Genomic DNA, 27,651 nt, shown 5'->3' with positions numbered 1-27,651 from the left:
AATTTATGTCGCTGTGACAACGCGCAACACGTGCGTGTGCCGTGCATTGCACATGTGGCTGGCAGCACAACGATGGAAGATGTTAAAAAGAAGTTGGCTTCAGGAGATTTTAAAACCGCCGAAAATGAAGGAAAGTCTACAGTGTGGAAGTATTTCTACATAGTTGTCAAGGCCGATAGTGATGAACCTGTTGGTTATGTTCAATGTAGGGGTTGCGGAGTTCTCATGAAATATGACAGCAAGCGAACTGGGAATTCCGCCCTGCAGCGTCATGTGGATAGAGTGTGTAAGTCACCCGGGCTACTGCAGCCGAGCATCACTGCCTTTGCTAGTGCCCTCAAAAAAAATCTCTCAGAAGGCCAAACAAAAACTGACTGAAAAATGCGCTGAGTACTGCTGTAAAGACATAAGGCCATTTCGTTCCATTGAAGGAGGGGGGGTTTTATTGAGCTGACCCAGCAGCTTATAAACATCGGTGCTACATATGGTTCAGTGGCAGCGCAGGACGTACTGCCTGATCCCACCACTGTGTCAAAACGGTGCCGTGAGCTGGCAACAGAGAAACGCACAAAGCTGGTTGAGCAGCTAAATGACATTCTGACTGAGGTGAATTCGATCGGAATGACAACAGATATCTGGACGGAGGACTACCACAAATTAAGCTACTTGACCATCACTTGCCATTTCGTGACACGAACATTTAAAATGATAAGCACTGTATTGACAACAGTCGCATTCCCACTGGAAGAGGCTAAGACAGGGGAGAATATTAGGAGAGAAATCAGACTTCTAACGGAGTATGGCCTGGATATGAGTCTGCTGAATAAAGTGGTGTGGGTGACAGACCAAGGCTCAAACATCAATGCCCTCAGACCATATCGAAGACTTGACTGCCAAGATCACCTTTATAATACGGTGATGCGACACGCCCTGGACACGACACAACTGGTCCAAGATGCTCCGACTGTTGCAGACACTTTGCAAGCTACCAAGGCACTGGTCAAATATGTCAAAAAGACGGGCATAGCAGCTTTGCTGTCAAAAACAGTCATCCAAATGGCAGACACGAGGTTTAGCATGGTATATCTGACCTTAAATTCTGTCCGCTCGGTTTATCAAGAACTACGCGAAAAACTAGATGACCGTGCAGAGAGCTGGCGGATCGATGCCATATCTCCAGATGTCCTTGACTTTCTTGTCGAGTTTCTGCAACCATTTTATGATGCCCAGCGTGAACTTGAAGGAGACCAGTACCCAACCATAAACCTGGTGTTTCTGTGGTTTGAGCGACTGAAGCGTCACTGCAACAGAAAAACGACTGACAGCCCCTATCAAGCCATCATCCGCGAGCGGCATCTCAGTTGGATTTTGCAAAAAGTGGAGATCCAAGAACTTCAAAAAATTGCAACTTTCCTTTGGCCTAAATATAGCCAGCTCCGAATGTTGTCCTCCTCAGAGAGAGACAACCTGCACCTGGAGGTTCGGAGACAGCTCAGTGACCTCTGCACTGAGGAGACCGCTACTGAAGGACCCGCACCCAAGAAAGCTGCAGTTGACTTCGAGGAGTGGGAAAATGTACCTGTGGCAGATGCCACTGACGAAGTCGAGATGTACTCGACTCAAAATCATGCAATGCAGGATGACAGATGTTTTGGGCTGGTGGAGAGATCAGCAACTCAACTACCCGAAGCTTAGTGTCCTTGCCCGCGGCATCCTTGCCATTCCAGCAGCAGTAGCAGTGAGCGCAACTTCAGCGCTGCTGGCAGGACCATCGAGCAGAGGAGGACAGCCTTGAAGCCATCCACAGTTGATGCTATCCTTTTTCTTCATAAAAACTTGGATTAGCCTAAATTTTGATCGATGGATAATGTAAATTGTTCCCATGTTTCAATTTAGCCATACAGTTTAAGAGAAAAAAATGGTAAGCGTGATTTTCATTTCAATAAGCTGCATTTGTGTTACGTTAATGTTTTGTTTTGTTAGCTTGGACCATTTTTGATAGACTTTTGTTCATTTAATTTCAATTGGCTATTTGATTGGGCCCTGTGTTAACGTGCTCTGTTGCCCTGTGTGTGCGCTGTTGCGCTCATCTGTAAACAGAATGCCTTCCTAGTTGCTTAATAAAAGCAGGCTTTCTACATTACGTACACGTGTCATTGGTATGAGGAAAAATAAATAGATTTTAACTGTGTCGGGCTCGGGTCGGGCTCGGACATAAATATCTTAATGCCTGTCGGGCTCGGGTCGGGTTCGGTTACTGCTCTGTCGGACGCGGGCCGGGCTCGGACAGAAAAATTTGGCCCGATCCGCGCTCTACCCTGGACCACAAAACCAGTCATAAGGGTAAATTTTTTTAAATTGAGATTCTTACATCACCTAAAAGCTGACTAACTAACTCCAAAACTATAGCAAGGAGAGTCAAAAGGTAGGTATCATTTGATAGAACACTTTTAAAATTTTTAGAAAATATAAATGACATTGATAAACATACATACATACATACAATATTTTTTTTAATTTTACATATCTTTCTTATTTGATATGCAATAATTCAGGAAGGCAAAAAGATTCTTAAAAAAATTATTTTGAGCTACATCTGGATCAAATTAGATCACCTGATAATTTTTAGCTCATGCATAAAGTAATCAAAAGTTACAGCATTTGGAATAAAAGGTAGCCTTTTTGTTCAGCCCTTGACCATCCCCTAATGGGCATTTTTAAAATCGTTCTTCCATGAGGAATATCTCGTGATCGACGCAAGGGATTATGTTGATTTTGGACTCGTTTTAAAAATCACGAGAATCTGCATTAAACAATGATGTTTCATGAAGTTATGTAAAAATGTCACGTGAAATCTATATTTCTTTAGTTAAATTATGAAGAAAAAAATTCTATTTATCAGCAAATCACTCAGCACTACTTAGGAGTTAATCAAATTGGCTACATGCATTGTAAAGTTTAGACTCTAAGCTTTCAAATGACACCTATTTTGACACCTATTGAAGGCAGTAGTTTTGAAAAATATGATTATTAATGTTTTCGCTGCTAGGTGGCGCCGGCGGGCGGAACACTCCGGTTTATAGGGCCCTGCACTCCTTAAGAGTTGTTCAAAATGGTTCGATGGATTAAAAGTTTCTACGCTTTAAAATACCTATTTTGTGTTATTCCACGTTGGAAAACAAGCGTGGACTGTTCCGGGAACATCCCGGTAAGACGATAGGAATATTTGTAGTCAAATACATCACATCATTCAGTAAGTAATATCTTGTGATCGACACAATGGATTATGTTGCTTTTTTTAATTGTAAGAATCTGCTGTAAATGGTGATGTGCCCTGATCTATGCAATTGTCAAAGTTATGAGCAAAAAAGCGGCATATTAAATCTACATTTGTTTTCAGTTATCGCATGTACGCTGTTTTTGTTGTTAACTCAATTTGTGCAGACTCAGAGGGTGAAAATAACGGAACAGAAGCATGATCTGAATGTGTAAAATCTCTGATTTTGAATTCAAAAAGACTTATTGTGCCAACTACTTGGTTTCAGTTACTATTGGTTCTTAAAGCGAGACACGCAAACGGGAGTCCTTAGCAACGCATTACTTAAATTTGATATATTTATGGTAGAAAATGTACAAAATATCTTCATGGAACATGATCTTTTCTTAATATCCTAATTATTTTTGGCATAAAAGAAAAATGTATGATTTTGACCCATACAATATATTTTTGGCTATTGCTACAAAAATACCCGTGCGACTTACGACTGGTTTTGTGGTCCAGGGTCACATATAGGATGTGTTTGGTTGAGTTTATTAACCCACTAGCAAAGCGCTTCAGATTACTGTTCTTCTGTCTTCAGCATCAGCTCAAATGGCAATGCCTCATTATTAACTATGATTTGGTTATTTGAGAGTCATATTCCTTTTAGAGGTTTTGTTTAAAAAAAAAAAACAAAGATTAATAATCCAGCAGGAGTTATTTTTCTCGTCATATTTTTTCAACAGGCTTGTTTTAATTCAAACTGTTTCTCGTCATAGCTTTGAAAACGTGCAGGGATGTCTGAATACGTGATAAAGTAGATGACTACAGTTGGAGGTGGAAGTTGTGCAGTGCCAATCTGAACACTATAATGTTGTGAATTCTTTATGCTTTAGTTGCCTATGTTTCAGCACATTGTTACGGGAATAGTGCATCCACAACAGTAGTAACACTTTCTGGCAAGCTAAAACAAATTAAGGGAACACTTAAAATCACAGTATAATACTAGTTAAGTCAATTAAACTTCAGGGATATTATTCTGTCCAATTAGGAAGCATAAGTGATTGTGAATCAGTTTAACCCGCTTTGGTGCAAATGAAAGTGGTGCTACATTTATGCATTTGGCAGACGCTTTTATCCAAAGCGACTTATAGTGCACTAATTACAGGGACAATCCCCCTGGAGCAACGTGAAGTAAGGTGCCTTGCTCACTGGTGGTGACCGCTGGGATTGAACCAGCAACCTTCTGCATATCAGTTAAGTGGTTTAACCCACTGGACCACCATCTCCACACTCCGTTTCCTCACTATGGAGAGGAAACGGCAAAACAACCCAGAAAAATTATTTTGCAGGTGGTGGCCACAGACAATTGTTCTCTCATTCTTCCTGGCTGATTTGTCTTTAGTTACGTGTTTTGTTTGGTTCCTTGTCACTGTCTGTAGCATTTCAGGATTGCACAGGTTGTCCTGCTCCTCTCGGATGGCACATCCATACGTTCGCAAGGAGGTTTGTTGCGTCTCCCAGCACAGTTTCAAGAGAATGGAGGAGATGCCGGGAGACAGGCCATTACATAAGGAGAGCTGGACGGGGACATAGAAGGGCAACAATCTAGCAGCAGGACCGGTCTCAGCTCCTTTGTGTGCCGAGGAACAAGAGGAGCACTGCCAGAGCCCTACAAAATGACCTTCAGCAGGCTACTGGTGTGCATGTTTCTGACCAAACTGTCAGAAACAAACTTCATGAGGGTGGCAGGAGGACCCTAAGTTCTCTAGTGGGACCTGTTCTCACAGCTCAGCACCGTGCAGTTCAATTGTTCAATTTGCCAGAGAACACCAGAATTCAAGTCTGCCACTGGCACCGTTCTCTACACGGATGAAAGCAGGTTCTCACTGAGCACATGACATGAGTCTGAAGATGCCGTGGGGAATGTTATGCTGTGTGCAACATCCAGCATGACCAGTTTGCAGCAGGTCAGTAAAGGTCTGGGGAAGAATATTCTTGGAGGGACGCACAGACCTCAACGTGCTAGCCAATGGTTCCCTTATTGTTGTTAGGTACCGGAATAAAATCCTCAGAGCACTATTAGACTTTATGCTAGTGCAGTGGGCCCTGGGTTCCTCCTGGTGCATGATAGTGCCCGGCCTCATGTGGCTAAAGTGTGTACAAGCAGTTTTTAGATGACGAAGTCATTGATGCCATTGACTGGCCCTCATGCTCCCCAGACCTGAATCCAATTGAGAACCTCTGGGACATTATGTATCAGAGCATCCAAAGCCACCAAGTAGCACTGCAGTATGTCCAGGAGCTCACTGATGCCCTGATCCAGGTCTCGGAGGAGATCCCCCTGGACACAATCAGGAGCATGCCGCTTATGTTGTCATGAGTGCCATACACATTACTGACTAACATTACGAGTTGCTGAATGTTGTGATGAACCATGAAAGTTGGATCAGCCTGTTATTTCCGTCTTTTGGTATGATTTTGAATTCAGCCCTCAGTGCGTTGTTGATTTTGGTTTCCATTGACTGTTCACATAATTTTGTACTTAAATTATAGAATGTATATAAAGACTTGAGATACAATGTGTGATTTAAGTGTTCCCTTAATTTCTTTGAGTCAAGTCACCTTCATTTACATTGCTTTTTACAACACAGATTGCTTCAAAGCAGCTTTACAGTGATAATAGGAAATTAATTTGGAGCAGTGTAGTTCAAGTTAACTTGTTTTTTGGTACTTTTGTGCAGATAAGTTTTAAAGTTACGTTTATGTTATCTGATATGTTTTTATATGTTATCAGAATCTGTCTGATTAGGCTGATAAGGGAAGCAAATAATGTTAGTGATCTTATCAACATTAATATTCATATCTGTTATTTATTATCAGAATAAGTCTCGTGCTCACCAAGGCTGAAAAAATAGAAAACAGATATTTTAAATTGTAGCAATTTCTCAATATTACTGTTTTTACTAATTCAATATTTTAAAATGCAATTTATTCATGTGATGGCAAAGCTGAATTTTCAGAAGCCACTACTCCAGTATTCAGTGTCACATGATCCTTCAGAAATAATTTTAATATGCTGATTTGGTGACTCAAGAAACAATAATAATAATAATAATATTATTATTATTCTCATCATCATCATCATCATCATCATCATCGAAAACAATTGTTCCACTTCTGTGGGAACCAGAATACATTTTTTCCAGGTTTATTTGAAGAAAAGAAAGTTTAAATTTAAAATACAAATCAATCAATATACTGCACCCTTACCAATTTTCTAATGTGATGTATTGAGGAGGCTCACACAGATATTTGTCAATTTCAACACTCTCCCACACACATGTAACAATAATGGCATGGCAGCTTCCGCCATCTGGCTAATGACCAAAGCTTGAACTCCTCACAGCATCTCGTGATGCTCTAATCAGAACATACGTAAACAAAAGGGCTTTTGTATGACCACCAGATAACTAATTTACAACCTAAGGCGCTGCTATGTTGCCCGAAAAGATTGGAGCGTTTAATTTTATGGCACCCCAAGATCTGCGCGTGACTCTCCCCCCCGCACCCACACGACTCTTGTGCAACCTCTGACGCACACACTTAGCCGGAATACACTGGATCAAAACTGCCTCCACAACGTATTAAATATATATATTTTGTTGATTTAATGTCTTTATACGATGTATTAAAATAGCTAGGATGTTTACTGTATGTAAATCAAACTCTGTACGCCAGTAACTGTGGAAATCGTGTATCTCTGTACTCTCAAATCGCAGAATGATAGTTCTTGGTATTTTTCCAATCGCAGGAACCCAACTGTACCGAATCTCGTTCACAAATTACAACAAGATGCATTACAAAGTACCAGCTTTCTGAGAATAGAGGTTTAAAAATATCACCCCTTTTGATTAGCCAAGAGGAGGGGGTTCAACAGACAAAGAGAGGCTCGTGCCTTTGGTCTCCCAGACGTGATTGGGTCATCTCAAGATAAGCGCGTGAGCCATCTCATCTATAAGAACGAAAACTGACCGTTCCGCCAAAAGGGAGAGACCCGGCATTCTGCCAAAGAAACACCACCGGCATTCCGCCAAAATAGAGAGACCCGCCATTCTGCCAAAGAAACACCCTTGGCATTCCGCCAACGAGAGAGCACCGGCATTCTGCCAAAGAAACACCACCGGCATCCCGCCGAAAGAAGAGAGCCCCCGGCTTCCGCCCGAGAGAGAAAGACCGCCAGCTTCATAGAACAACTTTTTCCAGCGCCCAAAAAATTCTCCCCGGACCCCAAGATCCGTAGGCTGGCTGCTCTGAAGAGACTCAAGAGGTCATTCGAACTCAGACCAAAGCAAGCATTTTATTTCACAATCAAACTGCGGTTAAAAGGTTGTCTGAATTATTCCTGTTTACGGGATTATTAATTTCTTGAGGTCTCTTGCAAAGGGCTGCGCCATAAAGCTTGCTCTCTCTCTCTCTCTCGCTCTCTCTCTCTCTCATATATATGCATATTTCCCTTGTGTGAATCGTAGTTCTGCATATTCTAGTTGTTTTATTAAAACTCAATAATTTAATTGAATTGAATCCATATTATTTTACTCACAAAGATCGAAGTCAATGCGACGTAATATCTTAGCTACCAATCAAGCTTGATTTTCTTGTTACTACTTCAGTAATGCAAACTGTACAAACCTAGGAAATATTATTTATCCTGATTTCTTTGAAGTTTGTAAGATTGATATTTGATGGAGAAATCTAATTTCCAACTCGCAGGACGAGAAGAAATTATAGATAACTGAAATCAATTTGGGATAAAGGTTACTTTTACATGATTAAAGGTTCCGTTATAAGTTAATATTTTGTGTACAACAAGCAAATCATATTCATATACTCATGAATATTTACACCATTTGAATTAATTATTCCCCGAAACTCATTGTTGTTACACACACACACAGAGCAGAAATCTGAAGTACCTGAGAGGTTCAAACACCAAACAGAGGTGCTGTTTGTGGTAAAAGTGTCTAAAGAGACGCAAACAATGAAATTTATCGTCAGGATCTGCATCATTCAGCTTCTTCAGAAACTCAAGTTCCTTCAGTCCCGTCTTCTGCCTGCAATCAGACACAACAGAAAACACTTTGTATTACTTCAATAGTTTTGTTTAAGCCAGGACTACACTGACTAAACTAAAAAGAAAGTACATAAGGAAATGAACATGTCCAATTAAATAAATTATGTGATTAATCACACATCAATTTTGACTGAGAAATTCCCCCCGAAAGATTATTTGAAGTCATTGTTGAATCGAAATATTTCTTTCTAAAGCTACATTTTCAGGGCTCGCAAAATCGCCCGCCCGACGTCCCGGGGCTAATGTGTTTTCCAGTCGGGCTACCAAAATGCATCACTGCACTGCCCAACGGGCTTTCTTTCTCGACTTATTTGAAGGAACAATACAATCGCGGAAGTTTTGATCAGGCTAATTTGACCGCAATGAAGTTTAGCCGATCGGATTCACATCGCACGCGGAGGCAGCACAGAAGCTGTGCGTATGGAGAGCGGGCCGGATCCACGCGCGCCCGTTGTGCTTTTCATATTGGCAGCGTTTTTTGCCCGCAGCTGGACTGCAGCGCTTGTATACTATACAGACGAGTATCATCCATTCTATCACCCTTTCCGCTGTTCTCCTCCTACCCCCGTCTGTCTCGTGCTTTGATTTATGATGGACAGCATGCTGAGAATGCGACCGTGTTCCCCTCTGTCCCAAACACATATGCATATGACATGCTGTATATAGGTAGTTTACATGATATAAGTAACCTTAAAGTTAAGATATGCCTCTAGTTTTAATCATTTAAACGCCTCTGAGTGCGGTGTACATGCTCTAATCTGTTGCGCCGGAAAAAAATAAGCGCTGCTAACACGTGTGTGTGTGTGTGTGTTTGTGTGCGTGATGCGCAGTTCTATATCCACCGAGTACTTAAAAAATAAATTACATTAAAATGAATTGTGATGAGAGAAACCATTATTGTGTTTTATAAAGACACAACTCTCATTTCATGGTAAAGTGCAACGAACATGCATTACTTTTTTACTTCCATTTTCAACTCTTCAGGGAAAACCAATCAAGGAATACATACGCCTAGAACACCTCCTAGTGGTCATTATATAAAATACGAAGGAGTTATTCAAAAATATGAAATATTATATTTTATATTCTATTCCACCAAATATTAATTGGGTAACACTTTACAATAAGGTTCATTAGTTAACATTAGGTAACTATATTAGTTAACATGAACTTATAATGAACTGCACTTATAAAGCATTTATTTAACTTTGTTAATATTAATTTTATTAAATTCAACATTTACTAATGCATTATTAAAATCTTGCTAACATTAGTTAATGCACTGTGAACTAATATGAACAAACCATGAACAGCTGGATTTTTATGAACTATCGTTAACAAAGATGAACTAAAAGCTGAACAGAGATGTTGTTCATGATTAGTTCATGTTAACTAATGCATTAACTAATGTTAACTAATACAACCTTATTTTAAAGTGTTAACAAATAATGTTTAATAACGTAGCAACTCTGTGAAACAGTGTATAAATGACAGTAAACTAATAACGCCTATATTCAGTCTTAGCTTGGGTTGAACATATTTAGTGTTGAGTGTTCGGGAAGCTGCACTGACGGAAACAGGTGACAATTTAAGAGTGTGTTTAGTCTATTAAGGAAATTTCTGAATGAAAGAGTTTGCATGCGCAGTGGAGAAAATTGTGAAAATCGATGACACCGTGTGTGTGTGTGTGTGTGTGTGTGTGTGTGTGTGTGTAAGAGTGTGTGTGTAAATGTTAAAAGGTGCATGGATTTACAAAATTCTCTTTTTTTATTAGGGCTAGTTAAATTCTTTATGGGCTACCAAAAACTCAAGAGTGCCTGCCCGAAGGGCTACCAGGCATTTTGAAAATTTGCGAGCCGCGATTTTGTAATGTCTATTCAACGCTTCTCATCTAACACAGAATTTATAACAAACTTTTAAGGCTTATGAGTAGGGCTGCCACTAACGACTATTTTTATATCGATTAATCTATCGACTAATTTATCGATTAATCGATTAATCTATCGACTAAGTTTCAATAATTTTCAACAATTTTACTTAAACATTTAATTTAACTTGCAACATTGGCCTTCAGTAGTGTGCTATAAAAAAAATATAAATGTAAACAAGCCCTTGACAAAACGTAAAACTAAATGGTAAAAAGGTACACATTTGTAAACCAACATAACAAAAAAAGAGAATATCAGCAAATACTTTTTATATAGAATAGTGTTGTCACAAAACCAAAATTATGACTGATACGATACCGAATCGATACTATGGCAAAAAACTGTAAAAGTAATTGAATAATATGACAGAACTTACTATTCATTGTTTTATCATTGTTTTAGGGTTAAAAAAAAAACTAAAAACCTCACTTGGCTGGCATGTTCCTGCCCTGCTTCACACAGAATATTAGGTCCGGTCCTTTAAGAGCTGCACGGACCAAATTCATTGTAACACTTTTTTACCATTGTAACTTTTTTACCATTCAAATCCAATAATCCGCTAAACTGGCGTCGCGATCTGTCTGAGTGAAAACCGTCTGCGTGCACTTCAGGTCAGAGCCTGGCAGCGCGCGCAAGCACTTTTCTGTTGCGTTCTTTTTCCTGAGCTGCGCGTATATATTTGACTGTTCTGCTTCCATTGTTTAGTGAACGGTGGAAGCAGAGCTCACACACACGTCCTCACTACTGCGGTCAAACAACGCAGATTAAGAAAGACTGCTCTTAATAGACTGCTGTCATTTTTAAAGTACCGGTAGTAATACAATTTCATATCTTACCCAACTTACCCAGTAGACTAAAATATATTGACGTCGACTAATTATCAGCGTCGACGCAGTCGATTGTATCGACCAATCGTGACAGGCCTACTTATGTGGCCATGATTTTTTTTTTGTTCAGAAGCTGCATCTGAAGTGACATTTAGACATTCAAAAGCAGCTTTACAGTGGTCACAGGACAATAATGCAACAAAGTTAGTTTCGGCTGTACGGCAGCTCTAGTAGAATATAGAGTCATTGTCCAGCGTAAGTAAGTTCAGTGTTGATTAATTTTGGTTGTAAAAATCATGTTTTTTATTTAGTTCATTTATCTATACAGCAGCTCTGGAGAAAACAGTTATGTCATCGTTCAACTCAGTTCAGTTCTCATACAATGGTGTCAATGCAGTCAGCATGCAAATATAATCGCCATTGGCTAGTACATTTTTTAGTTTACTCGCCAGACTGATATACTGTTTTATTAATATTAGTGCAATTAACCGCATCCAAAATAAAAGTGTGTGTTTACATAATATATGCGTGTATATTGTGTATTATTAGGTGTATATAAATACACACACACAGACACTATATTATTTTTTATATTTTATATATATATATATATATATATATATATATATTCAAAATTGCTTTATTGGCATGAATGTAAATAGTACAATATTGCCAAAGCTAGGAATATATGAACATAAATAATAATACACATATGAACATAAATAATTATACATGAACATTAATAATAATATTAATGATGATAATAAACATCAATATAATAGAGGAAAATATTACAACATAAACTTAAATAAACAGTGTAACAAATTAGAACATTTGATACCACAGTGTTTTAACATATATATACACACTCACATGTACTGAGGGTCACTGTAGTGGACAATAGGGAAACATACTGAGGTCAGACGCAACATACACACATTACACACACACATTCACCTGCTGTCTCTCAGGCTGTGGCACACACACGTATCTCGCAGCCAGTGCTGCTGTCTGTCTCTCTCCTAATATTATCTGTATTTGATCTACTTCAGTCATGGCTGTAAAGTTTTTTATTAATGTACTGAATTTGTTTAAGTAGAGGTCTCTTATGGACATGTATTTTTGACAGTGAAGGAGGAAGTGCGTCTCTTTCTCGATCTCTCCTATCCTACAGTGAACACACACCCTTTGCTCTCTGGGTAACCAGCTCTTTCTGTTTCTGCCGTTCTTGATGGCCAGACTGTGTGCACTGAGCCTGTACTTGGTCAGGATCCGTCTCTGCTTTGTGTCTCTGACACTCTGGAGATATTCTTCCAATTCATAATTTGACTTTAGAGTTCGATAGAATTGTAATTTACTTTGTAATTTAGTTTCCTGATCCCAATGTTCCAGATATGTATTCTTAGATTATTTGATGATTTGGTTTATTCTGATGTTTGTGTGAGAAGTGCTGGTCTGAGACTGGTTAGTGTTAGTAGAGTTAGTCGGGTTAGTCAGTCTCAGAACCAGCTGACTGAGGGGACTTTTTTCGGGGTTCAGTTCTTGGGTTTGTAACGCTTTAAAATGTAGCGATTCTGTGGACTTGCTTTTAGGTGCATCCAGAATTTGAGGGCTCTTTTTTGCATATTAATAATCAAAGGGAATCGGCCTAATTCTGCCCTACATGCATTATTGGGTGTTTTCCTATGTATTTTTAGGATGAGTTTGCAGAATTCTGTGTGTAGGGCTTCTGTTGGATGTCTGTCCCATCTAGTGTAGCTCTGATCACTGAGTGGACCCCAAACCTCACTTCCATACAGCGCTATGGGCTGAATCACACTATCAAAGATTTTACACCAGATTGGAATTGGTAAATCAATGTTTTGGAATTTTTTCTTAATGGCATATAGAGCTCTTCGAGCTTTGTCTTTGAGAGCATTCACTGCCATACTGAAACTCCCCGATGCAGTGATGACCAGGCCGAGGTAAGTGTACTGCATCGTGTGCTCTAGGGCGGTGCTGCCTAGACTGAACTGGTGTCTGTGTTCCTGTGTTCTTTTTCTGAAAGACCATAATGTTGGTCTTTGTGAGGTTCACTGCCAGGGCCCAGTTCTGGCAGTAGTTCTCCAGCAGGTCCAGGTGCTGCTGTAGTCCCTGTGCAGTGGGTGACAGCAGCACCAGGTCGTCTGCATACAGCAGGAGCTTGACGTGTTTGTCTCCAAGAGTGAGTCCAGGGCCTGTCGACTGTTCCAGCTGCACCGCTAGTTCATTAATGTAAATGTTGAACAACGTTGGACTCAGGCTACAGCCCTGCCGCACTCCTCTCTTCTGAGTGAAGAATTCTGTATGTTTGTTGCCAATTCGTATTGCACATTTGTTGTTCGAATACATTGATTTTATAATGTCATAAACTTTACCCCCTACACCACTTTGTAAAAGTTTGTAGTATAATCCGTTGTGCCAAATAGAATCAAATGCTTTTTTGAAATCGACAAAGCATGCAAATATTTTTCCACTTTTGGTCTGTTTTACGTGTTTATTGATAAGGGTGTGTAGGGTGTAAATGTGGTCAGTAGTTCTGTGATTTGGAAGAAAGCCAATCTGACTCGGACTCAGGACATTGTGCTCATTAAGGAAGTTTACAATTCTATTGTTTAAAATGCTGCTAAATAACTTCCCCAGATTACTGCTCACACAAATGCCTCTGAAATTATCAGGGTCCAATTTATTTCCACTTTTGTGGATTGGGGTTATAAGTCCTTGGCTCCAGATGTCAGGAAAACAGCCTGAACTAAGTACAGTGTTGAATAGTTTGAGCACAGCCGTCTGCAGCTCAGGTGTGCGGTGCTTCAGCATTTCACCCAGGATGCTGTCAGGACCACAAGATTTCTTACTTTTTTGGCTTTTGAGTTTGTTTGTCAATTCTTCGTGTGTAATTGGGAAGTCAAGTGGATTTTGATTATTTTTAATTGTTTCTTCATAAGTTTGTAGATTTTGTTTGATCAGATTATAATTGTCATTGAGTTGTTTTGGTGGGATTTCTTTATATAATTTTCCAAAATGCTTCGTCCAAATTTCTCCATCTTGTATTGGTAGGTCTTGTGGTTTAGTTGTGCTCAGATTATTCCACATATCCCAGAACTGATTGTGATTGGTTGAGTGTTCTATTTCCTGTAAACTTTTGGTCAGATGGTGTTGCTTTTTCACTCTAATTGTGTCTTTGTATTGTTTTAGTTTTTAACAGTATTCAGATCGTGTGTGTGTGTGTGTGTGTGTGTGTGTGTGTGTGTGTGTGTGTGTGTGTGTGTGTGTGTGTGTGTGTGTGTGTGTGTGTGTGTGTGTGTGTGTGTGTGTGTGTGTGTGTGTGTGTGTGTGTGTGTGTGTGTGTGTGTGTGTGTGTGTGTGTGTGTGTGTGTGTGTGTGTGTGTGTATTATACAGTACACACACATACTGGTGGTGGTGCTTAAGATATTGTTGGTCATTGAGTGTTTCTGTAAGAAAAATATAATGGTAATTGATCATATTAATTTAGGGATGGGGCCGATCCGATCCAGTATCGGTACCGATACCAGCATAATTCACGTATCGGATTTTCCCGATCCAACCTGTGGAGATATCCGATACCCATGAGCCATGTCTGCGCTTTAACGTCGTCTGCTGAAAAGACTCAGAAAAATAAGATTCCCGTCGGCTTGTCTGCAAACTATGGAATGGATTTCCTGAACGTAGGTGCGGCTCAATGAAAGACAGAGTTATGAGACACGCCACCGCTCACGAAATCCATTCCGCAGTTTGCAGCCAGATAGCAGGATAGCATTGAGCAGCATTGTGTTAGTAGCCATGTCCGCTGTGTGGAAATACTTCACACTGGAAACACCGCAGAGCAAGACAATGTTTGCAAAGCCGTAATTCAGAGAGGTGGAAGCTCCCTCGCGTCGTACAACACAACGAACACAATCAAACATTTAAAAAAGCAGACAAGTTCAGACAAGACTAGGGTGACATTTAAGAGATAATAATTAGGGCTTGACATTAACGACCGTTTAACAGTCACTTCCACTAGCCACTTTAGCGTTGACCTTATTATAGTCTTCTCAAAAGGCATTTGTTATAATCGCGTTGCGCATTATAACCAATCACACGTGTTTCTAGTGAGTTTATGAACGCAATGCCTAATAATAATCAGAAGCGTTCAGATTAGCGTGTTCCGAGCATGCGCCGCTCTCACTCACTGAAATCTACACTCAAAGCAGAGATGAACGTGCGCTATACGTAGGAGATTCATTCATCATACCGTGGTTGACTGTTTTTGTTCTTTTTCAGCACCAAAAATAGTTTAAAACAAACACTGCAGAACCATAGCGCATCTGATATGACTGGCATAAAGTCGGCTTGACGTTCGCAAATTTAGGGACCGTCTCTAAAGTTACATAATACATTGGTGTACACGTTTCTAACTTCAATAGCATTTGAAGAGAATGACTTACAGTCATAAAACTGAATGTAAAGTGTTCATCTAGCTGTCAGGTATGATGCACACCTTTTGGATTTTTGATATTTAATAAAAATAAAGTCAAATCATATGAAAATATATGCTTTATTTCACAAGGATACTGTTTGGGCTCTTACACAAAATATGCTACATTTAAATGTGTCATAGCTGATAGAACACTGTAAACATATTCTCAAGCAATATTCTCAGAGATAATATTAGAGATTAGGGATATAATATTAGAGATTTATGCATTATGCGTTGCCATTGACGACGGCCATTATAAGGAAGGAAATCTAGTGATGCACCGATCATGATTTTACATGGCCGATTCCGATACCGTTTTTTTTCAAGAAAACTGGCCGATTCCGATACCGATTTCAGATTTTTTATATTATTTTTTTACACAATAAAAGAATGAAAATATACATGAACAAGATGTTTATTTGGTATTTAACAGGCTAAATTGGCTTTTGGCTAATGAAGACAAGTCATTAATTAACAGGAAATTTAATTGGAAATTAAAAGGCTGACAGGTGAAATTAAAGGCAACAACTGCATATTCTGCAATCCAAACAAAGATGTTACTTAAATCAGCATTTGTTTTTAAATTCAGTGTAAAGAAAAAAAGTCTTTACCAGTGAAATTAAATAAAACCAAAGTATATAATTGTTCCAAAATGTTAAATCAAATAATGTTTATTGCAACGAAAAAAACTAAGATGCTACAGCAGGTGCTTTTTAAATCAAATTAAGTAAATGTAATTTTAAGGTAAAATAAAAGGTAACACTTTAGAATAATGGTCATTAGTAGGGTTGGGTATCGTTTGGGTTTTTTTCGATTCCGGTGCCAAACCGATGCTTTTAAAACGGTTCCGGTGCCTAAACAGTGCCTGAACCGATACTTTTTTTTTTGTTTTAAATGGCCACAAAACGAGGTGGATAACATTAAATGGCTTTTTATTTATTTATTTAAATTGAACCATTTATTAAAAGTTTAATGTATACTTAAATGTATGAATATAAATAAATACAAAACACAATTGACTTATTTACAAATTATAATTGACTTATTTACAAATTCACAGTAAAACCTAATAGCCACCTAACCCAACTACAACAAGCCTAATATAACTCTAAATTACAGTTACAGTAATAACAGCAGTTAGCCTAGTCTGTATTCTCGGTCTGCTACTAACCAGCTTCGAGCTTCAGCTTTATTTTGAAATATGATCATTTTCTCTGGCTAAATATTTTAGAACGCATCGCCTTAATGTCTCCATGACGACGCGTCATGTTTCTCACATGACACACAGCAGCCGCAATAGCGCTGACAGCTCAGCTGTATCGGGTTTATTTCGTTTTTTCTTTTTATTCAAAATATTCACAAACTTCTTAACTGTGTCACGAACTATCTGATGTTCAAATGTGTGAGTCAATGTGTGTTAGTTGACCTATAAAGCGCAATGGGCGGCGCCATGTTAGTTTGCGCCTCAGAATCAGATCTGTCGGATTTACAACACTTGAGTTCATTCTCGTCTTACAAAATACATGAAAGTAAGTGACCAGTGAACTGGAAGAAGAATAGAGTAAACGATATAGCTACTATTTAATCTGCATGTATCTGATGTGAATAAAACATGTAACGTTAGTCAAATTATAACCGCCTGAAAGGATTGTCATTGCCGCTTTCATAGACATCAGTGTGTGTTTTTTGCTAGTAGCCTACTTATGAGCATTTAAAATGTCTGAAACCTGGAATAAACATGATGTCGTTGAAAACACTGAATAGTTGTCATGAGTTGTGATGTGACCAGCGCTGAGCGTCTGTCTCTGGCTCGGTGCCAGCCAAAGCACCCGAAAGCACGTTTGAATTTTGGCACCGAAATGAGGAACCGAAATCTGCGTTCTGATTCGGTCCGGTACATACCGGTTATATAAGTACCGGTGCCATATTGGAATCCGGTTTCGGTACCCAACCCTAGTCATTAGTTAACATTAGTTAATGTATTCACTAACATGAACTAACCATGAGCAGTACATTTGTTACTGTATTTGTTCATCTTTGTTAACGTTAGTTAATATAAACATCACAGTGCATTAACTAATGTTAACAAGATTTTAATAATGCATTAGTAAATGTTGAAATTAACATTAACAAAGATTAATAAACGCTTTATAAGTGCAGTTCATTATTAGTTAATGTTAACTAATGTAGTTAACTAATATTAACTAATGACCATTATTCTAAAGTGTTACCAAATAAAAATGATCATCCTATAGCTACAGAACTGATAGTATTTCATTTCAAAAGTGCATGCATGTTCTTCTTTAGGCTACAAAAATAAGTATTTCGGCTTTGTCACAAGTTTGTCTGTTTCGTTCTCATACGATCCAACACGTGAGAAGCTGAGCTGAACAAACGCTCACTAGCTGCGCTTGTGCAGAGTGCGGAGAGGTAAGCTCGCGCAACTTCAGCTCGCGCAGGAAAGCGGCTCTTCATTCCCTTCAGCGTACCTCGTCTCTTCCCTCAGTTCTCCAGTTTCCGTTGTAACACACAAGTGACATGTTCGCGAATGATTGCAATATAGGCGTATGTGCACGTGGGCGCACTTCCGGATAAATCGGCAGAAAAATACAAAGAAATCCGGTTTTTGGCCGGACAACCGGTGCATCCTTAAGGAAATCCCACAGAATCTAGCTTAAAAAAGTGCTTAGAGCTGCTTGATTTATTTGTTGATTTTCAAATATAAAACTTGTTGAAATGTTTTAAGTGTGTGCATCTGTTCTTTTTGAACACTTTCATCTTATTTGAACAAAACCGTGATAATATTGATAACCGTGATAATTTGGGTCGTGATGTGAAATTTCCATACCATTTCATCCCGAATACATACGTACATATCATACTTGCCTGTTGAGAGGAGTTTATTTCAGCATCATATAAAATCAACAATAATAATATTAAAGCAAACACAGCTCTGGTATCGGAATAGTGTTGGTATCGGCCGATATCCAAATTCAGGTATCGGGTTTGGATCGGAAGTGAAAAAATGTGGATCAGTGCATCCCTATATAAATTATTAATAAGATACTACTACTACTACTACTTCTACTATTAATAACAATATACAACGCACTAAAGACTGATGAGCTGCTGGGTTCATGAATATTAATCATGTTGTCAGCGTTGTTCTGATTTGCTGAAATCAAAACAGTGAAGGTAATAGATGAGCGCCAGCCAATGAGATTGCCGTTTGCGCATAAGTCCCGCCGACTACCGCATATCTTCTGCTTCTTATTACAAGCTGAATAATTCCAAATGAACTTTGACAGGAAAATACAACAAAGAATATGGTTTACATGTAGCGCATCGATTGTGCGTGGTATGCAAGACTCACTATCTTTGTGAGAGTGAGTGAGTGAGTGAGTGAGTGAGTGAGTGAGTGAGTGAGTGAGTGAGTGAGTGAGTGAGTGAGTGAGTGAGTGAGTGAGTGAGTGAGTGAGTGAGTGAGTGAGTGAGTGAGTGAGTGAGTGAGTGAGTGAGTGAGTGAGTGAGTGAGTGAGTGAGAGAGAGAGAGAGAGAGAGAGAGAGAGAGAGAGAGAGAGAGAGAGAGAGAGAGAGAGTGTGTGTGAGTGAGTGAGTGAGTGAGTGAGTGAGTGAGTGAGTGAGTGAGTGAGTGAGTGAGTGAGTGAGTGAGTGAGTGAGTGAGAGAGAGAGAGAGAGAGAGAGAGAGAGATAGAGAGATAGAGAGAGAGAGAGAGAGAGACAGCGCTCTCTCAAAGCGACGGCGAATTGTGCGCCTTCACACGAGAGTTTAGGGTACGTCAGATACAGGTACGCTGTGCATCCTTTGAGCTGAACTGAAATCGACAGATCGCTTGACAGAGCAAAAGTGTTCAGCGAGTGAAAATATATCTATGCTAAACGTATTCTTAGCCTCTTAGACACGCACTGGCGGGTAAAATCTAAGCATTTATTAGCCAATGGCTAATGATAGATATTGTTTAGTCACCCAGAGTGAAGATTTACTCGCATTGTAGAGGGCTGTCATGTGATGCACTGAACGTTCTAATTACAATGGTGTAATCGTACCAATGGATCGCACACGCCAAAGGGTTAAGTGGCACCGAAATGAGGCACTGAAATCTATGTTCTGATTTGGTCTGGTACTGGTCATATAGGTACCCAACCCTATAGAAGACAAAACAAAATCCCTCATATCTTGAATTTGTGTGGCATTTTAACTGCATTCTAATAGGTTTCATCATGCATTCAGTCATTGCCCTGCATCATGTTCGTAACTAAACTAGATTGAATGTAAGATGACATACAGGTCTAGGTCAGGGCGGGATGCGGGGTTCAAATTAACGTGTTAAATCAACAGCCCTAGTTAAAATATACAATAACAAAAAAGTAAAGTCACAGAGATGGTAATTAATAGGATACTTACATGAGCTCATTGTTTCGGATGATCTTGACTGCCACCTCCTGGCCAGCTCGGGCAGTGTCTCTAGCTCTGACCACATTACTGAACACACCCTGTCCAGTGTACCCATACACATCATAACGCTTTTCCAGTATCTCACCGATATTCACACCTAAAAAGTTTTTTTTAATTATTCATTCTTGCATTTAAAATAGATTTATTTTGGAAAAGAAGCAAGGATATAAAGGGGTGGTAAAACACATTCTTTTGAAGGCTTGTTTGTGTTTATGGGGTGCACTGTAACGTGTTCATGCTTCGTTTTTAAAAAATTGCATTATTTTTCATATATTTGACCTTTATTCTACACTGCTCTGCCCCTCCTTGTAAAAACGGTCAGATGGTTTCCGGGTTGTATGAAGCCAGTCCCTCAAAAATACGCAATGGGCTCAGATTGGTTAGCTGGCCCAGTGTGTTGTTATTCGCTAACCGCAGTGCACATTTATCGGAAACGTCACGCCCCTTACCTTTACCGGTAGACTGTGCTTTGGGTAGTATTAGAAACAATGGCATCAATAAAACCATACCAATCTGAGCCCGAATCAGACCCAGAACATTTTAGTGAAGATGATCGAGCAGAACCTGTTCAACCTGTTCAGTCCTCAAGAGTAAAGACTGCGGATCTATAGTAGAGCTGCAACTAACGATTATTTTTTCTGTCGACTAATCTTATTATTATATTTTTCGATTAGTCGAACAATCTAACGATCATTTTTTCGGATTCATTTTATGATTCTTTTTTACTGATTATTGTATTTCAAAGAGGGTAGTGAATTTGTATATTATTTTAACATGAAATCAATGAATGATGACAATATTAATTGTATTTCAGGAAGGGTAGTGTACATAGTATGCCATTTCATAATGAAATATATGGACACAAGAAGCATTTTAAACATCATGTATAATGATACTATTCATCATAAAATGTATACAGAGTAGGCCTAATTAGGAAAAGTTGTTTACTATAGTAGTTGAGTATGATTTACTTATTGATTTGTGTCAATAGTAAACGAAAATGCACTTGTATTTATCTGCAAAAGGTTCACATACAGGAGCTTTCAGCAGAGTGTTAATGTATAACTAGTCGTCAGTGATGCGCGGGTTGATCCAAAATGAGCGGGTGCCCGCGGCCACCCGCGGTTACGAGTCATCCAAAAATATTTTTAATGATATTCGGGTCACGGTCGGTCGGATCGTCAATAAATCCTTATTTACCTTTTGAATGTTGAGCGTTATTAACTTTTGAATAAATGCTGACGCGGGACAAAATGCCCGATTTCCCAAAACGTTGAACTGAGCAATGCCATTGTACCATTTTAATAGGCTACTTTTAAACGCATTTAAAGTCAGTTTTATGTATTTTCTGAGAGGGGGCGGGATTTTTGTTGGGAAAGTCGGGGGAGAGACGCACACTTCGATTAGACTGGATAAACACATGCAGCATCTTAATTGTTAAGAAAATTTAACGAAATAAATGAATAAATCAAGCCTGTATTACATAACACTAGGCTATATCATACAGCATTCAGAAAAATAACAGTTTGCGCTCCTAAGGGCTTTCACACTTTTCCAAATGTTTTCCAAATGTGGGCTGATGAATTCTTCAAGCCGGGTCGAAACATAAACATCGCGTTCATCAATAATATGCATCTGGAGCTGAAATGGAAAATGATGGGCCGCCTCAAGAACTTCCTGCTCTCGCTGCTGCACCTCTGAGCGCACCACGCCAGGGCCTGAAACATTTTCTCAATGGCCCAATGAGCTACGATGAGCATTTACTACTTTTAAAAAATGCGGGTCAGGAAGCGGGTCGGGTACAATATTTTCTTCTTTTTTTTTGCGGTCCGAGTTGCGGGCGGGTTAGTTGAAAACGTCGGTCGGGTGCGGGTTGTTTATACATTGACCCGCGCATCACTGCTAGTCGTCTATTTTGAAGATATACATGTGCATAAACAACGACTAAAGCTGCCAGAAGTTTTTGCCCAAATTTCAAAGACATATTTAAATGATTAAAGCTAGAGGCATATCTTAACTTTAATGTTACTTTAATCATGTAAACTACCTATATACAGCATGTTATTATGCATATGTGTTTGGGACAGTGGGGAACCAGGTCGCATTTACAGCAGATATATGCAGCCCATAATAAATAAAAGCACGAGACGTACTGGGGTCGGAGAAGAACACCGGAAAATGTGACCGCCTGTTGCAATACACGCGCCACGGTTCAGCGAGACGAACACTGGCAGCAGGGTTGCCAGGTTTTCACAACAAAACCCACCCATTCTTTACTCAAAACTAGCCCAAAACAAGCCCAATCGCGTTTCAGGGAGGTTCTCCGGTAAACATCGCGTTCGGGGGGTTAAATATGTGGGGTTTTTTTGCAGGGCTGCCTGCTAAAATTCTCATTTCCGGGGATAAATATCACATAATTGGGATCGCTTCAGCCCGCGGCAACAGTGCAGAAGTAGCCCAATTCCGAGGAAAAAACGCGGACTTGGCAACACTGACTGGCAGTGTGAAAGCTCCCGCTCTCCACGCGCACAGCTCCTGCTCTGCCACCGCGCGCAGTGTGAAACCGGCGTTACAGAGCGAACAAAGCACAGTTTTTTTCGGCTTCTGTTTAAAGTACTCCCACACTTTTGAATGTCACGGCCTGGCTTTATATGATAAATTATCATTTTCACTATGCCCGGGAGCAGAAGCTGCCATTATTCTAGATCTTCTGTTCTATTCTAGAACGTAAATAATGTGCCGCCAACGCGTCGACGCATTTCACGCATCGCGTCGTTGCAGCCCTAATCTATAGTGATCGCTATTGAATGGCACTGTTACTTTTGTACTTTTAGAACGATTATAGCCAAATATTAACCAAATATTAAGAACTATTAACCCAAAACGAAAACTAAACATTGGCTTTACTAATAGCCAAATCACACACAGAACCATGTTTAGCATGCCTGTAGATAAACAATACATAAAAGCTCAAATCAAAGAATAATTTACACTAATGCCAAGTTCGCTGTTGACATTTTAACATTAGGTGTTTGTAACGTTAGGTGTTCGTCGGATAACGTTAAGTATGAATGAGCATTTAACAGACTGGTTTGCAGAACAGCGTTGTCATCCGTTTACTTCCTTGCTACAAAGTACAATTAACAATACTAACTATTACAGGAAAACAGATCGACGAAAAATAAATCATACTTACAGGTTGTGGCCCGTAAACAGCTTCTGTTTTTAAATCCATCTTTCAGGACAAGCCGTTGTGCAAATCCTGCATTGAACTCGCGAAGATTGTGGAAGCTTTCCTCCGTAAAATGTGCAGCGGGAGCCGCGCGCACCCGTCGTGCATCCACACACTGGCAGTGTTTGTCTCGTGCAGCTGAACCGCGGCTCGTGAATTGCAAATACAGACGAATATTGTCCATTATGTCACATTTTCCAGTCTTCTCCTCCGACCGGAATGAAACAATCCGGATGAAAATAACAGCGTTTCGTTGGCATGGCAGCAACACCACTCCAGCCTACTAACCACAACAATGCAGCGATACAAAATGGCCTTGCCCCCCCTTATTTAATATTCTCGGAGGAGGGGTTTATGTAAATATTGGGGCTGGTGATGTCAGCAACCCTGGAGGAATGTCTGTAGTCGCCTACCGGCCGTTTGCTATTGTCCTTAGAAATTGATTTCTTTAAAAGCAAATATCTCCCTTTGCTTTAAATTTTGAACGTTGTAACTTTGCAGATGTTGTTTATACTCAAGCAGCAACATTACACGCTAGCTAAAGTTAGAATAGTGAAATAGTGGTTTACCACCCCTTTAAAGACTTAAAGAAGGCTTACGATAGTATCCTTCTGCATCAGTCCAGTTGTCCCTGAGGTTGGGGTTCTCCTTAAAGTCTTTACCAATGCCTGCAGCCCTGAGTCTGGCACTCTGTGGATGGGAGAGACACAGAAGTCAGATCGCTCAAAGTAACCAACTGGTAACTTTAATCTCAGGCCTGCAGAAAAACCAAATAAACTTGCATCAAAATCTGCAGCAAACATGTCATCTGACTCAGTGAACATGTCAGGCGCTGAGGGCTTCTTTGGGTTGGCTCCTGTATAAAAGACAATAAGACATAGTTAGTCATTCATTAGATTATAGATTCTTTGTATCATTATGAGAAAGACCACCCAGATTAAAAATCGTCCCTACATTTCATGAAAACATTTCAACCAAGAACCCTGCTAATGCATTTTCCACCAGAGTACGCTACCTTCTTTCTCCTGAGCGATGAGGTTATGCTTAGCCTTGATGTTGGCCTCAAAAGTATTTACATTCTCCCGCTCATATTCCTTCACGTCGGCTGCTACCCGTTCCAGGATGTCATCAGGGGAGGGTGAACGACTGCGGGTGCTACTCTGAGGACTGCTGGGCTCTGATGCCATGGAGCCCATATTACTGTCCTCATTTACTGCTTTATATTTCTATATCAAAACAGAACGGTTTTATAATCAAATCACATCTCTTAACAGAAGGAAGTTAATGTGCCTCAGGATGACTGTTGTATTGTGTTACCTGTACGATTGCAAGCCGCTGTTGTCGTCGCTGCTCAATCAGAGCCTCTTCATCCTCCTCTTCTGCATCAAAATCTTCCATCCTAAACATATTTCCATCAAGGCAACTTAAACAAACATTACCATGTAAATCAGATGACTCGGTGACAGTGTAGAGCACTGCTTACCACTTCTGAGGAAACATGTCCTCAGCTGTATTAAATAACCATCAGAATTAATACTACAGAAAAATACTTGGTATTAAACATTCACTACTACTACTCTTCTGTTACAAATTATGCATTTTAAATAGAATAGAATACATGTAAAAACAGTGATATTGTGAAATTTTACAACTTAAAGCAGAGATAAACGTGTGCTGTACGCAGGAGATTCACTCATCATACAGTGGTTGACTGTTTTTGTTCTATTTCAGCAGATTAAAAAAACACAGCAGAACCACAGCGCATCTGATATGACCGTCCATAAAGTTACACACAACATTGGTAACGTTATACACGTTTCAAACTTCAATAGCATTTAAAGAGAATGACAGTCATAAAACTGACTGTAAAGTGATCATCTAGGTGTCAGGTATGATGCACACATTTGATATTTAATAAAATAAACTGTCAAATCAATGGAAATATGGATATGCATTATTTCACTAGGATACTGTTTGGGCTCTAACACAAAATATGCTAGATTTAAATGCATCATAGCTGAACACTGATGAGAATATTGTTTGAGAATATATTTACAGAGATAATATTAGAGATTATATTTACGACAAATTATTATTATTTATGCGTTGTTTTGCTATTGACGACGGCCATTAAGTAAGGAAATCCCACAAAATCTAGCTTAAAGTGCATAGAGCTGCTTTAGTTATTTGTTGTTTGTTGAATTTCAAATATAAAACTTGTTGAAAAGTGTGTGCATCTGTTCTTTATGAACACTTTCATCTCGTTTGAACAAAACCGTGATAATATTGATAACCGTGATAATTTGGGTCACTATAATCGTGATGTTAAATTTCCATACCGTTTCATCCCTAGATGAGAGAGGCCTGTAATTTTCATCATAGGTACACTTCAACTATGAGAGACAGAATGAGGAAAAAAAATCCAGAAAATCACATTGTCTGATTTTTTAAGAATTTATTTGCAGTTATTTTGTAGTTTGGCCCATTCCTCCATGCAGATCTCCTATAGAGCAGTGATGTTTTGGGGCTGTCGCTGGGCAACACGGATTTTCAACTCCCTCCAAAGATTTTCTATGGGGTTGAGATCTGGAGACTGGCTAGGCCACTCCAGGACCTTGAAATGCTTCTTACGAAGCCACTCCTTCGTTGCCCGGGCGGTGTGTTTGGGATCAGTCATGCTGAAAGACCCAGCCACGTTTCATCTTCAATCCCCTTGCTGATGGAAGGAGGTTTTTACTCAAAATCTCACGATACATGGCCCCATTCATTCTTTCCTTTACACGGATCAGTCGTCCTGGTCCCCTTGCAGAAAAACAGCCCCAAAGCATGATGTTTCCACCCCCATGCTTCACAGTAAGTATGGTGTTCTTTGGATGGAACTCAGCATTCTTTCTTCTCCAAACACAACAAGTTGAGTTTTTACCAAAAAGTTCTATTTTGGTTTCATCTGACCATACGACATTCTCCCAATCCTTTTCTAGATCATCCAAATGCTCTCTGGCAAACTTCAGAACCGCCCGGACATGTGCTGGCTTAAGTAGGGGGACACGTCTGGCACTGCAGGATTTGGGTCCCTGGCGGCGTAGTGTGTTACTGATGGTAGCCTGTTACTTTGGTCCCAGGTCTCTGCAGGTCATTCACTAGGTCCCCCGTGTGGTTCTGGGATTTTTGCTCACTGTTCTTGTGATCATTTTGACCCCATGGGGTGAGATTTGCATGGAGCCCCAGATCGAGGGAGATTATTAGTGGTCTTGTATGTCTTCCATTTTCTAATAATTGCTCCCACAGTTGATTTCTTCACACCAAGCTGCTTACCTATTGCAGATTCAGTCTTCCCAGCCTGGTGCAGGTCTACAATTTTGTTTCTGATGTCCTTTGACAGCTCTTTGGTCTTGGCCATAGTGGAGTTTGGAGTCTGACTGTTTGAGGTTGCGGACAGGTGTCTTTTATACTGATAACGAGTTCAAACAGGTGCCATTAATACAGGTAATGAGTGGAGGACAGAGGAGCCTCTTAAAGACGAAGTTACAGGTCTGTGAGGGCCAGAAATCTTGCTTTTTTGTAGGTGACCAAATACTTATTTTCCACCACAATTTTTTGCAAATAAACCGTTTAAAAATCAGAATGCGATTTTCTGGATTTTTTTCTTCTCATTCTGTCTCAGTGTTGTAGGTCTACTAAAGTACAACGAAAATTACAGGCCTCTCTCATCTTTTTAAGTGGTGGCTGACTAAATACTTTTTTGCCCTATGTATATTAATGTTAAAGTTACAAAAGTTTTGTAACTTTAACAGTTCTCAGTCAAGATCAGTGAGTGATTTCTTTTTCTTTTGTTCTTTGATTAACAATAATGACAGCCGGTTTATTACTGTTACACGTGTGCTTTCTTTCTCAACTGTTTACGTTCACTTGAGACATATCCAAATGTGTTTATGAGGATATTTTGACTTAATTTTGTGTGTATTTGTCCATTCAAGCGCAAGAAGATACGAAAGAGAACGCCATTCAGTATTGTGCACTATATGAGAGGCTTTTTGTGGGGGCTCTGGATGTGCCCAGCACGAAAAACTATGGAAGGGTATCGTGGACAATTTTCAAAAGGAATTGCAAATTGTATTTTAGTTTTCATTTGTGGACGCATAAAATGTGACAATCCAAACGCAATTGCAAATCGCGCATTTCCATTTGCATTTTCGTTAGGGCTGAACGATTTTGGAAAAAAAATCTAATTGCGATTTTTTTAACCAATATTGCGACTGCGATTTAATATGTGATTATTTTTTAAACTCTTTATC

The 27,651-nt window shown here is 39.6% G+C and overlaps 1 protein-coding gene across 2 annotated transcripts in view; it reads right to left on the bottom strand.

Moving 5' to 3' along the window:
* The window catches only part of prpf4bb (pre-mRNA processing factor 4Bb), a 69,684-nt gene that overhangs the window by 7,289 nt on the left and 34,744 nt on the right, over positions 1-27,651 (bottom strand). The window contains exons 5-10 of one of the 2 annotated variants that reach the window (XM_079806929.1): positions 24,674-24,779; positions 24,372-24,582; positions 24,139-24,212; positions 23,956-24,046; positions 20,074-20,221; positions 8,236-8,373 (exon numbers count right to left, since the gene is read on the bottom strand). In XM_079806929.1, the coding sequence (XP_079663055.1) occupies positions 8,236-8,373; positions 20,074-20,221; positions 23,956-24,046; positions 24,139-24,212; positions 24,372-24,582; positions 24,674-24,779 (768 nt within the window). The remainder of the gene's footprint in view (positions 1-8,235; positions 8,374-20,073; positions 20,222-23,955; positions 24,047-24,138; positions 24,213-24,371; positions 24,583-24,673; positions 24,780-27,651) is intronic. The other variant, XM_079806930.1, reaches the window with a different exon arrangement.

The sequence above is a fragment of the Gobio gobio genome (assembly GCF_949357685.1).
Source record: "Gobio gobio genome assembly, chromosome: 23".
Lineage (NCBI taxonomy): Eukaryota > Metazoa > Chordata > Actinopteri > Cypriniformes > Gobionidae > Gobio > Gobio gobio.
Note: the sequence above shows the minus strand (reverse complement) of the source record. Positions and strands in the feature narration are given on the sequence as shown.